At 38.2% G+C, this 14575-nt stretch overlaps 1 protein-coding gene across 1 annotated transcript in view; it reads left to right on the top strand.

Annotated features, from left to right (window-relative positions):
• The window catches only part of LOC104362639, a 164690-nt gene that overhangs the window by 64172 nt on the left and 85943 nt on the right, over positions 1-14575 (top strand). Inside the window, exons 11-12 of the mRNA XM_032991935.2 lie at positions 7690-7778; positions 12151-12290. Coding sequence (XP_032847826.1) covers positions 7690-7778; positions 12151-12290 — 229 coding nt within the window. The remainder of the gene's footprint in view (positions 1-7689; positions 7779-12150; positions 12291-14575) is intronic.

The following is a 14575-nucleotide window of genomic DNA, read 5'->3' on the forward strand; positions in this document are numbered from 1 at the left end:
AGGCGAAAAGGTACAGAAGTGGTGGACTCCCCTTGTCTAAAAAGTATTTGTAGGCCAAATGTGTTAGTAATTACAAGGTGTGTGTGGAGTGCACTGACAACATTAGATTACGACTGGTGTTTCTGTGACATTTTTACATCCTTTCATTTTATTTGGCCATTTATATCCATGGATCACAACATGCTGCTGTTAGGTGCTTGGGAAGTACTTTTTCTTCTTGCAACACGTTAATAGCAATATCCTTTGTTAATTGTGTTGAGCCAAATTACGTAAGAGAACCTGTCTGTATTAATATCAGGTAGCATTTGCTTCTGGGACATGCGGTTTCTTTTGAAGGCAAAGCCTTCCAAGTTGCACCGTTTTGGTTTGGTTTACTTTAAAAAAAAAATAATAAAACAGATAGAATGCATGTGTCTGAGAATTGAGTAACACAGACCTAGGTCCTGTCCTAAACGCAGATACCACCATGATGGCCAGTGGCAGATTTACCATGGGGCAGGGATCTGAAGGTACCAAGGTTGTAAACAGCCACCCCCATTTAGTAGCCTGGGTAGTGAATTATGCTGTCTGTCCCACCACAGGAAAATGGTTGTGCAGGCACAGAAACTGGCTGCTGCCCTCATTCCCCTTCGTGCTTGCACCCGTGAATGTGCCCTGGGTGCCAGCCAGCCCTCCTGGTCACGATACAGATGTTTAGGATGAGCAGGCAGATTCAGTAGCTGAGGCAACAGAGGGGGCATTAGGAGCTGAGCTGAGATCTGCAGTTGTACCCATTGCTCATGACTCTCCCACCCATCACAAATACAGCGAGGGTCGCCTTTCATTTTAGGGCAGTTCTCACTCCCTCGGTTGGTGTGTAGAGAAAGCTGAAAGTGCAAGTGAAAATAAACTAATCCCTCCTTTTGAAGGGAAAGAGTGACTCTCCTTATGTACTAGGAGGCTATAATATGTCATGTTTAGGCAATGAACTGGAAAATATTAGGTAAGAGATAGCTACCTGAAGTCTGTTAGCTACCTCTTATTTGTGTAAACAGGAGTTTGTAGTTGTCTTCAAGTCTGTGGGCTGCCTGAAATTATGCAGTAGAATTTTGGATGCTGATTTGAAGCCAACTGACATGTCAGCTTTCCTTTCACAACAACCCATGAGATGTAATTCAAAACCCATTTATTTGGAGCTCTCCTTCTCTGTTGACTGCCCAGGAAGACTAGGACTGCATCTGCTATTATAGGTACATTTGTTGAATATCTCGTGTTAAGAGGGCACAAATAGAAGTAGGAGCTAGTGTGGCATTGCTTAGTCAGGATTCACAAATGCTGAGTGTTAATGTTGGCCATCATAGATGTGTAAGACATAGAATACAGAGCTGATGTCAATTTTTGTTAAGTGGTATTAGTGACAAAAGGTTAAGCATGTTACAGAAAAAAGTAATAACATTTTCCAATCTTTCAGGGATTCTCAATGCACCTCCTAATAAGACCAACACTTTATTAACATGTCTTTTCTATATGTTGGTCCTTCCAAGAATGTAATCACATCCCTAGCTTACAAATTTTTTTTCCAACTTTTATGTTAGTGGAATCTATTTTGAAGTTCATTTAATTCATTTACCCAACATTAGTTGTGCAAAGCTGCTTAGAATACTCACAGTATTTAAAACATGAGTAACCTTCATAAACAAAAGTTGTTTTAAATAACATTTAGTGGTATTTGACATTTTCTTTTAGCTGCTTTTTAAATTTTCTTCAGATTTTTTTTCCTTGCCAAGATTTGTATGTTTCCACCTTTAGAAGGTATGTCTCAAAACCCAATTACTATTTGTGCAGGTAGACAGCTATTCCTTCTCCCCTCTTCCCCCTACCCCCTTCACTAATGCTTATCTAGGTCTAAAACAACCATGTTGAATTTTTAGTCAAACTAATTATGTGGAGTTTGGAAGAGATTCAATAAAAACCAAAGCATTTTAGAACCCACATTTTCAGTTCAAGAGGGTCTTTTACAAGTACGCCTAAACAATGCAGTTACAGAGGTGTCCTGATTTTGGAAGGTTTTGAATTACTACAACTTTTATCAAAGAAAGGTTAGATTCAAAGAGCATTGTTCTGCATCATGAGAGGATCTGACTCAGTATACTCTAAGAGATAATAGTATAATCTACTAAGGATTTTAAAAACATCTTGTATAAGAGGGAGTCTACCTGAACTACAAGTAGATCTCTAAAAGCATCCATGGATTTGAAATAGGTGAAAAATGCTTTTGATTCTCTTTATTCACAAAAAAACAGAAGTTTTTCTTCGTGAGTTCAATTTCCGGTACTTGCTAAATCTATTGCATGTTAATTTAATACAAAACTTTGGTTTCAAAAGGCACATCACTAAAGCACAGATTTTCTGTGATGGAACACTGTCAGTAGTGTAACCACTAAACTCAATATCAGCACTCAGAACCAGAGAGGTAAAAAAGCTTCATTTTTAAATCCCCAGATAATTTCTGAAGAACCATGTATAAACTAGAATTTATACTGTAACTTGTGTTTAATTTGGAGCTTCAAGAGTGTCTGCATTTTTTTCCCCACCAATACTCATCCCAGCAGACATCTGCTCCCCAGCCTTCCTCTTATATGAAACCTGATTTCTTTTTTCAAAGCCCTCAGTTGTGCCTGTACCACAGTAAAACCACTGGAAACATGTAAAATATTTCTCTAAATATTGTTAGTCAGACTGTTACAAGCAGCTTACATTCTGCCCATTTTGGGGGTTTAACACAATTTCTGTTGTTCCTTCAACCCGATGCTCTATCACCTTACTATGGCACAGCCACGACAGATTTTTAGCTCCTGATTTTCAAACCTTCCAGCTCAGAAGGATTCTTTCGCTCAATGTCTGTCTTCTAAAATAAACTGCATATTGAAAATTAGATATTAAATATTGACCATATTTACAGCCTTTGATTCAAAGCCTTCTCTGTGTCTGTGGAAAAATGCTGGGAAGTGAATTGTGTCATTTTGTGACATCAAAAAACATTTCTGCCTGAACAAAGCTTCACAATAACACCTAAGCAAAGATGGCACCAGACTGAGGAGTTAATACACTAGCAGATAACACTCAGAAATTTATTCAGAACATATTAAGATGTTCCCTCCATATCAAAATATCAAACACAGAGACAGCTTCATTCTAACTTTATCGTTACCTCTGGAGAGAAAGATTTTCATTTGTTGAAACATGCTTGTGTAGGTGAGAAATGGTTTTGTTGAGAGGATTATATTTATGCTTACAGCCACTTCTGAAACAATTTCATGAAAACCAGTGAGCTTTCCTTTGCAGTATTTCTCATTATACTACAGTGAGGTGGTCCTCCTTCTGATATGCTATTTGCTTCTACATAACAGTCATATGTGGATGCAAAAATAATTATCTAACCCAAAAAACCCAAAGCTATTCTCATTGGTAGTTCCTCATGGATGCCACTTTAAAGGGAATAGTGTGTGGCTTTAAAACGGAGATTGATTGACCATCATTCTTTCTGCAGACAGAGCCTCAGATGGTTGAATCTTCTCTTTCTTTGCTGGTCTTTTCCTCCCCTGAGCAGAACTGTGTAAAGTATTGGTCTGATCTTGCAGATAGGATGATATTCAGATCCTGCTTACAGTTGTGCAATCTATGCACTCCAAACTCTTCTCTTCTCTGACTCTTACCATACTGTTTGACTTCCCACAGTCTGGGCTATTACTAGGGAAGGAGTCCAGATAGGATTTCCATGTTATTTTTTGTTTCCCTCCTATAATTTAACCAAGCTGGTGATTTTTTTTTTTTTCTGTTGCCCCACGCCTGGTGGCACCACTCTAAAATCCTTTCCTCCTGACTGAGAGATTTCAGCCATCAGAAGGGAGTGCACTTCATCCTTCTCTACTTTTCCTCTATATAAGTCAGAAGTATTTCCCACCAAACCAGTCTAAAGTAATTTCCTAGCTGTGCTGTTTCTTTTTGTCCATATTATAAATTTTAAAAATTCACTTCCCCCAACCCTGAACACATAAAAGATTCACAGTATCATCTCCATATGCAGCCTCTGAAAGTTTCACATCACAGAGAATCTGTTTCCCACCCCTCTCTAACCCCAGTTCCCAAAGGGTGTATCTACATTAGCGTTTAGATTTTCAGAGCACTTTTGAAGTGAATTCCCTGCCCCAGTTGCTGCTTTTTGGTTCACACTGCGGAGTGTTCTCGTAGGACAGGCACCACATTCCTTTAGCCTGAAGCTAAGCAATGGGATGCGCTTTAGGTGTGTGTGTCAGGTATTAACGGGCCATCAGTTCCCAGGACCTGACTAGAACTAGTCTGACATAAAAACTTCAACACACAGTGGGGTCCCCAGTGTCTAGTATTGTCCTCTGAATGGCTGGTTTCATTCTACAGATCCACTCCTGTTGCATCACAGAACTTGTTACAGAAGACATAACTAAAGAGGATAACTTGCAGACTGAATGTAGATGATGAAAAAGGTTAAATTATACCTTACAAGGGTTAACAAGCAGTAAGACGCCCTCTATTATTAAAGGTCATGCTATTACTCTCAGCTATTGCCCCAAGAAGGCTGATGCTGGGAAAGGTAACAGAGAAGAACTAATGTTTTAGTTTCCAAATTCTTTCCATCCTGTTCTAAAAATATAGGTCCCAGGTGAACACAGGAACTTGGTACAGGAGACACTTTCTTTGTATCCTGTATCAGGTGTGAGCTGTGTATCATCTAAACTGTTTTGCTGGGACTTAAGGTCCCCAAGAAATATGAGTTTTATATGTGTGTGTATATATATATATATATATATTTAATGCTCTCAGCATTGTCAAGGTCTGGAAAAAAACTTAATCTCACCATACTTTCCCAAATCCAGGCATTACTGTTATCATGCCCATTTCACAATGGTGGGAAAAAATATCAGCCGTTTTTTCTTATTTGTCTTATACAAATGTAGAGCATGAAAACAGTTCTGCTGGACTTCTTATTAATACTTGATCACAGATTTATGACATTGAATTAAGAATTTTATTGTCTTTTCTAGGCCCTGATGCAATCACATTTTCCTGCTCTCATGCCTATGTTTGTTGACTTCCAAATAAACCTTATAACAGAATTTACGCCTGCCATTGTACCCTTATCACAGCTGTGATACCTGTCTTTGATCATTCTTACCTGGTGCTATTTTCTCCTCCTCAAATTGTTCATTTTTATCATGAATGGTATTATGTTCCCCTGTCAGAGAACAAAATGTATTTTGAGTCAATTTACTAAAATAGTCACTGCTAAGTGCTATATCCGGACAAAGTTGACACCTTTGACATTTTCTAAAATGGTAAAAATAACTGTATTTAGGGTATGATTTATGGGTACTGTATGTCAGAGGAATTTTTATGTTATTACAGTTTCTGATGCAGCCATCCCAACTCCTTCAATGAACAAAATCCTGATAGTGCCGCTAATTAATACATTATTAGTTCTCTGTGGCCAACTATAATAAGTTATAAAAAAGTAAAATGCACTTTAATAATAAAGAACCTGTGTGATTCTTGTTTCTTTCTCAGAACTGTTTTGTTTTGTGCATTGGAAGAAACAATTTCTACACAGATCAGTTTTATAAGACATGTTTCCCCCCACTAACTAAGAGCAACTCCTATGATTAAAAAGTAGACTGGAGTCATTAAATGTCTTTCTGATTGCTGGCCTCTATTAAAAACTTCTTAAAATAATAGATAGGTTTAATTCCTCAAGCCAAAGAAAAATTATATCATCTTAAGTATTTTCCATATTTATTATATCGATGAGACTTGGCTGCAGAGGAAAAAAAAGGAAGCAAAATCTCTTGTATTGCAAGTTTTAAATGTACAAGGCTAAGGTTTACTTAATTAGAACCTCCAGGCAATAAAGGAGCCCTTTTTTAAATTCTGTGAATCTTAATATGCTAAATAATGCAAAGCTTCAACTCTTCAAGCATGAGACACACATCTGGCAGCTTAACATTTAAATTACAGAAAAAAACCCACTTCAGTAGTAATTTTCATGAAGAAAAGAATGGGAAATGTATTACAACTAAATTTAATTTCTTTTTAGATTTTTCATCCTGTCTAATTGCAAGCATTTCCCATCTTCTCATTTATTTATTTATTTTCATACAGATTTTTTCTGTACTTTTTATTGATCTTTAATTTGAGCAGCTTCTTATTGTTACAGCCATTGAAGAATTGCATTGTGTTTTTACTTAGCAAAAACTGTTCAGAGAAATCTATGAGGAATTAAAGTAATGAGCTCACTGGTATAGAAAGAAAAGAGCATTCAGAGCCTTACAAATAAAATATAAAAAGAGCATGTCATGATTAAATAACAAAGTTGAGTTCCTTTCCCCTCCCATTTCTTAAATGTAAAATAATGTTTTTTTCTTTTTATTGTGCTATGTTTTTGGCCAAGGTAATTACTTCTTTATTCATTTGTCTCCAAAAACATTGTCAAAGTCTTCATTATTTCAGCAAAGCTATTTGGAAACCCATTTCAGTGAGCCAAAATTTAAAATAAATAAATAAATAAATAGGACAACAAAGAAAACCACAGTAACCATCTTTACAAAGGTATCTTTATATTTTAATGTGTTTAATGGGTTCATACATGTGTCACATATCTGGAACATGTAGAGACAATTTGAAATGTTTACACTGCATGTGTGCACACACATGACGTACCCAGCAGCTGTATTTTATGCATTTTCAGCAATTTCGGTAAATCTCTTCTTTCACCCCAGATGATGTAAATGCCTGTAAATACCTAATCTACTATGAATGCTCAACATATATACACTTATATGTGTGTGTGTGTGTGTGTGTGTGTGTATATAAAATAAGAAATAGAAAGATATCCATAGGTATATATACAAACACACAGGCTCAAATCTGTGACATTGTATATGTGTATATTCTATATCTACAACTATAATACCTAAGAGCAGATCCTTCCTGTGCTGGCTTTCTAAGTATGCTCGACTGTCTTTTACTGAGGAGAAGTGGAAGTAACTGGGGAAGTGAACTAATAATAACTGGGAAGTGAAATAATCATTAAGTATATTTTTGTGCCATATATTAAGAGGTGTAATTCAGACCTTTATTTCCATCGCACCGCTGCTTGCTATGATGTGGGAGTACATTTTTGTTCATTCCACAGGTCACTGCTTTTTGGGAGTTTGAGGGACACGCTACTTGAGTAAACATTGCTTAGGAAACACGAGTACTTTGGATCCCTGTGCCTCACTCTCAATCCACAACCATGCCCATACAAGAAAACAAACTTCCCTCTCTTTTACAAAGAACACATCTTGGGGTGTTTAAAATATCCCTCACTGTCATTCTTCTTGTGTCTGTTATTTCTTTATTTCTACTATACCCCCCTGCTTCGTATTTATACAGTTGTCGTTTCCAGCACCACAGCTTCTAGAGTCTTCTCTGCATTTATCATCCTAACGCTTCTGGAAGGTAGGAGAGAACTAGCCACCTACTTATAAGTAGGACGGAGGGGAAAAAATGACCTGTCTGGAGTCATGCAGGATCTTGGTGGGAGAGGGAACAAAACCCATCTCCTTCCTTTCCAAATCTTTGTCTTATGCACCAATATAAAAATACTATTTTTTTTTTTTTTTTTATTTCTTACAGAGGATGATTTTTACCAAGATTGTTGTAGCAGTGCAGATGAGCACTGCAGCTCGTTTGGGCCAAAGGAAGGCCAAGGAGGACATCTCAAGGTACTGGCCTTGGTCTGAATGTCACCATCTCCCTTAAAGCGCATGGTGAAAGTCATTGGAGCTTCAGCTGTGCCATTTAGGAATGATTTGTGGGCTTGCTTCTTGTTGCTGTTGTGTTTCTTTAATCTATCACTGTGAATTTGTTATAGCTACCATAGGGCTTCAAACGGCTAGGAGTATTGGTGTCTTCTGCATAGATCTATAGGGAGCTAATATCTCCAACAAAGGAATTTCAAAGGAGTAGTAGGAAAGACCATCCAGTAATTGGACAACAGCAGCTTGATCAAGGCTGTGTTGCAGAATGATATTATTTCAGTAATGTTTAAACGCAAGATAGATTTCCTATGCATCTCAAACCTTCAAGCTCTCATGTCCTTGTGTGGAAAACTCCTACCATCAGGTAGTTTTAATATCTTTATTTGTAGTATCTTGGTCAAGGGCATAATTAATTTGTGAACAAATATTGTGTCATCAATACAAGTTACCATGAAATCACATCTGCAACATGACAACACTTTTTGGGTGAAATACTACTGGAACTTTCCAATTTAATGAAAAACCTGAGAACTAAGACACAAAGACAACTCTTCATTCCCGAGAACTGCTTCTACCTGCATTATCTGTTCTAAATGAGGTATTTTCCAATGAAGGATACAATTTTTCTCTGTAAGTGTTGCTCCACTTCCCTCTTTAGATCAACATGGCTACAGTGAACTATAACTGCAAACATGATTATTCAAATTAATCATGCTGGCAATTTGCATCACCCTGTTCTAGATGTACTCTGAAACATTTTTAATGCTTCTAATTTCCCATGGAAACAAGTCATCATGGTACTTAGAGTACTCACAAATTTGCGTACTATGTGTTTATACCTGTACATGTACTGTGGCACAAATACTAAATAGCTGGGAATTACAATCACAACTTTGACTCTAGTAGTGTGGTTATCTACATACAGATATCTTTGTGCAAAACCAGATTGGCCAGCTGGAAATTCCCTCCATTTTAAATGACTAAGTTTTCAAGTGATTTATTGCTTTAGGGAGGTAAGGATAACTTGGAGAAACCAGAGTTATATATAAACCTAACTGCAGCCTGATGTGTGCATGCATGTGTGTGTGTAGCCTTATATCTATAGGGAGACTGATTTAAGGACTGATGGAGTGGGTGTAATGGGCAAAGCAACCCAACCCATGGGAGTGGCAGAGTGAAATTCATTTCCTACAATCCCATAATAGCACATTGCCTTTGAACAAAATGCCACGCTCTTATAGGAACCTCAGTTGTGGGTGGCTCTCAAAGCCACATTAAAGTGACCTGGTTTCAATAAGGTGCGTAAGCCCATGGGTAATTCAGCACTGTCTAGTCCCTTTGGACTCAGTGAAATGACTCACAAGCTTACAGCTATTGACATGTTTAAATAGATCTCTGAACTGAGCCTTTTACGAGAATGCTTCTGCACAAAAGAAATGTGAGCATATGAAATCTCCTTTCAAAGGTTGTAAGAACCCCCCTTTTTTGATGAGACGAGTGAAACCTAATGTTCAGGGAGATCCTTGTTTTAGCATGTTCAAGATTTAGGCACTTGGTCTGAATTATGTCATTTGGGCCTACTTGTATCTCTGGAACTGAAACTATCTTCTAAAATAATTTTACCCAACAATCAGACTTAAGGCAGAAAAAATAAGTTCATGTAGTTGATTATTCTACTCAACTGTGCCCTTTCTTTTCATAAATACATTTTTTTAAAAAATTTATTTATTTTGCGACAAAAACAAACAGAAAAACCTTTGGGTATGACCTCACCTTTTTGGGAAATATGTATCAGCAAAACCAAAGGTGCTATTTCTTTGCCTCCCCACCCCCAGATTCATCTATGCTAAGGAGTTGCAAATAGTCTTCCCCCGAGTATCTTCTGGGAGATGAGTGCTAGCGACAACATAGTTTTTTGTTGCAATGAGTGTGCATGCTGAATGATATTGAATGGTGGCTATGCAGAATACAATGGTCCTGGCCAGTGACTTCTGAGCGAAGTAAGCATATTCTGTGGCCATAATCCCACCCTCATGCAGATGACTGAGCTTCTCCTTTCATACTTCAGAAAAGATCAAACACAGTCTCAAAGAAATTTACTCACAGTACTCTTTAACACCTTTGGGATTTACGTTTCAAATAGTGTTTTTATATCTGCTTTGCACAGGGATAGTTTCATGGAGACGATGTCAGAGCAAGCAAGGTACTTTGCATAGGCTACCTACTCTGAAACCTTGACTTTTTCTAGGGAATAAATTTGGGCAGCCTTGTGCCTAGGTGAAATACAATGCTATCTGTAGCTGCCTGGCCTTAGTATTTGAAAAAAGCTTTGAGCACGCTACTCATTTCTACTCTGCCTTAACTATTCATGTTTACATAGAATCACTTTTTAACAATATATTCTGTTGCTTGTGGCAGCTTTTCCAATGACTGCTGAAAATACGATGATTGTATCATGTTTACTGATTACTGTATTTAGCATTATGTAGGTATGGATATGAACCTCTGTCTGTTATGTCCATAAATCTTAAATTAAAATTCAAAATAAGGATGACGTCTGAGAAATCCAAGCTTCAGAGTACAGATTTGCCTTTTAGAGCAAAATGGTTTACTGAGTTAAAAAAAAAAAAATCATCTTTGGAGTTTTCATAATTAGCAAAGTATAGAGTGATGTGATTACATCTAATGCTAGTGCTGTGTTCCCTGTAAACTCAGATTGTTTGAGATCTACAGATTAAACTTCGATGTTTTGTTCATCACACAGATTTCACAAATGTGAAAGTCAAAAAGGACCTTAAATCATTTAAGATAGCTTCTAGTATAAGCTAGAAAATTTCAACCACTTGCTCCATAAAATTGGCATCAAGGGATAGAGAACCAAAATTTCCATTTGTGGTTACCTCTAAACAGTATACTTTCCATCTTTCTGTATAAAAGAAAGATCAAAAAGGGAGTCCTGTTTCTAGTTCGAACATAAGAGGTTTTAACTTTTATACCTTAGTTTTCCCTGCGTTTGTTCACTAAATGTTAACAAACCCTTTACAGAGTTTGCTATTGTGCCTGGGAAGGTATTATAACATCACGAAGTCACCTGCAGATGTCTGTTTGGTAGGTTATGACCTCACTGTGTCTCTTGGTGGAAGTGATGTTTGGTGCTCTGTCCAGGGGTGAGAGGAACCTGCCAGTCACTCCAGAGAGAGTAGATGCCAGCATTGAATTGGGCCCTATGCGTGCAAAAATATTGTTCCAGAGATAAGCACAGGTTAGGATTCTGTACTTAGTAGCCCAGGAGTAGTAAAAATCAGCATAAACTGACATCAGTGCTGAAAGATGCAGTACTGTCCCTCTCCTTCCCTTGTGCTGGCACCAGTGTGGAGTAGGCTGGATCAGAATGGCTCCAGCTGAGAGCTAACCGAGTAAATAAAAGGAAAAGAAAAGAAAGAGTCCAAACAGCATTATTTCCTATCCCAGATCAGTTCCCTCCCTATGTTTTACTATGTGGATGTCCAATTTTTTGTGCTGATGGATTCTCATGTGCAACACAGGGAAAAGCAATCAGGTAGAGGAAGGCTGGATGACTTCTGGTATCAGCATGAGTTTATGCCTCCTTGAGAGGGTTTGTCAAACCACAGCCTTATAGGAACATAAATCAGTTCACTGAACAGTGCTCTGTGTGCAGCTCTGGGCCCCACCACTTAAGAAGGACGTGAAGGTCCTTGAATGCGTCCAGAGGAGGGAACAAAGCTGGTGACAGGGCTGGGAGGAATGTCCTGTGAGGAGTGGCTGAGGAATTTGGGCTTGTCTAGTTTGGAGAAAAGGAGTCTGGGGGGCGACCTCGTTGCTCCCTGCAGCTCCATGAGGAGGGGACGTGGAGAGGGAGATGCTGAGCTCTTCTCCCTGGGATCCAGTGGTAGGGCACGTGGGAACGGTTCAAAGCTGCACCAGGGGCAGTTTAGACTGGACATTAGGAAGCATTTCTTTACTGAGAGGATGGTCAAACCCTGGAACAGGCTTCCTAGAGAGGTGGTCGGTGCCCCAAGCCTGTCAGTGCTTTAGAGGCATTTGTACAATGCTCTTAATAACATTGATCAGCCCTGAATTGGTCAGGCAGTTGGACTAGATGAACCTTGTAGGTCCCTTCCAATTGAAATAGTCTATTCTATTCTATTAAGTGTTTTGATCCAGCTTTGCCACTGCTGTTTTCCAGATTTGTTATAGCGAGGAGTAAAACAGAGCTAGAATTTCAAAACAGGGTGAAACTGGCAGGTTTTAGTTTGGTAGCTGTGCCCAGCTCATTACCTTACTATTCTAACTTGTTTTTTCTTTTAATTTAAAGATCAACTGGGATAACCCACCTGACCAGTGTTATCAAGAAAAATCATGTCCTGAGAACAATGCAAGCCCAGAAGAAGGGAAAGGATCTGCAGAGAGTAATTTTTACTTGGAGGATTTAGAGAAATATACTTTTTCTGTGTGGTAAGTAATCTCAGCACCAAATAGTTTCACAACCCAAATTATACTTTGTTATTCTTGTATTAGGGAGGTATCTACATTCAGATGAATGTTATTAGGCTGAAAAATCCAGCACATGGGTTGACAACTACCTAAGCAATGTCACCTTGTCTCCTTTGTGCGTGCATTTTATGATTATGGCATCATATGCTATTTTTCCATAGAGTTTATTTTTCTTTGTGTGTGTTATTTATTGTGTATATATTAAGGATTTTACTTTCTGGTTTTTGGTCACTGTGGCCCCTGGCCTTATTTACAACATGCAGACCCTGTCTGAAATTCAGAATTACTGATTTTCTCGTACTTGCCTTCCCAACAGAACTTTACAAATAAGAGTTTTTCTTTGCCAAATCACTGTGAACTAAGTAAAGGGTGTTATTTCCCCTTCACAAATAGGAGTATGAGGTAAGATATTTCTAGCACTTATAAGTAACCAAGGACATGGATTTTTCTTGACTTCTTAGTATTATTTATGATTGAAGTTGATTAGAAAAAAATTCAAAGCATTTTTTGTCTGAGAATTCAATTTTGGCATTTGCTGCATTGCTTTGAGATGCTATGTCGGGGAAGAAATGAAAGAGGATTTCTAGCAAAAACTTTTCAGCATTTTAAGAGAAACACACTACCTTTCTTGGATGTTACATTAAATATTATTACTTTTCTCTGTTATAAAATACACATATGGGGAATGACTTAAAATGAAAAGATAAATTCAAGTGAAATTAAGGAGACTATCAAAATGAAATATTTTGCTTTCCTTAGAATTATCTTTCCTGGGATTTCATCTTCTAGGTAATTTCAAAAGTTGGACAGTTATCTGTAATTAGTAGAAAACAATGAAGACCTAATCCTTCACTAAATGAAATGATCTGATAGTCTTTCACATAGCTCTGTATTGTGTTTTGAATGTTAAAAACCCAGTTGTAATGTACATCTCTGGCACCTATGGGCTTCTGCAAACCAGCCCCTAGAGTTTCAAAGGAAGAGTCCAGAAAATGAGCATCAGAATAGGATGGTTTGTCTGTGAAAATTTAGTTTTAAATGACCTCCCTATCAAAACATTTTTAAACAGAATTATCAACTCAGGCAAGCCAAGCAGCTTTCAGCATTACTAGTCCTGTCATTCCCTGCTCTCACTTGCCACATTCACTTGGTGCCTTTAACGTTGGCAGAAAGTTAGGTAAAGACCCTACAGACATAAAGTGCATTTTCACTGTAGAAATCTGGACTCAACCCTGGAGATGGTCAGCCCTGAGTATTGCAGGAGGCAGCATCAAGTAGAAAAATAACACACAATCATATAATTAGACAGCCATAATTCTGCTGAATTAATCATGGTTATTTTTGACAATTAAGAACTCCTCCATCCTGGCCATAATTTAAGAATAGGTTTCAGAGTAACAGTGTTCATCCAAATATCCTTGCCAGCTCCCACTGTTTTATTTTACCTACCTCAATTTCAAATTAAATTAACTGAATTATCATCAACCCTTTATATCTCAAGGTGTTTGCTTTCTGTGGCAGTGAACTTCACTTTCTCTCTTCCATGTCTTGTACAGTTACAGTGATATCAGCAGCATTGATCCTTTATTCTTTTCAAAGTTGTTCAGCTTGAAATTGTTAAGAAAGAGGCCCATGTCCATCCTTCCTTAGCACTGGAGCACCCCTGGAGCACGTTGTGGTTTCTGGTCGCCGTCCCAGCAGCAGCCTGGCCCCAGGCTTCAAAGCCCGTGGCCTCTGTGATTGCATGGGGTGCCCAGAGCAGAAGAGTGAACAGGCATTTGTCTATGTTGGCATGCACCTCTCTGTCTGGTTTGGGGACCCAGGAAAATAATGATGGTTCTTTCTTCCTTTAGCTTTTCTTTTTCCTTTCTTCATCCTTTCTTAGGAAGCCCAGTTGACTTTGCAGCCCCATGCCTGTGGGGACACTGGATTTGCTAGGGTTCCCTGGGGGGGCAGGGGTATGGCTGAGCACAGTAAGTTATAGGGCATGAACCGTATATTGCTGGCACAAAATGAAGGTTACAAGGCATGCTTCATGGTGGCTGTGCTGTCAGTCCTCCTGTGAAGACAGCTGTGGCTAGTATTTTATTATTTCAATATGCCTTTCTATTTACTGTCTCTGTCATCCTGTTTGAAATAAGGATCAGTGTTTGTTTTATTTACTTATTTATTACGTGAAAGTCCTATGAGGTTAGAATAAAACAGAATTTAGAGAGCATTTCTTTGCTTTCTGCTTTGCTTGTGGT

This window comes from Tyto alba, unplaced genomic scaffold (genome assembly GCF_018691265.1).
Source record: "Tyto alba isolate M040663 unplaced genomic scaffold, T.alba_DEE_v4.0 Super-Scaffold_48, whole genome shotgun sequence".
Lineage (NCBI taxonomy): Eukaryota > Metazoa > Chordata > Aves > Strigiformes > Tytonidae > Tyto > Tyto alba.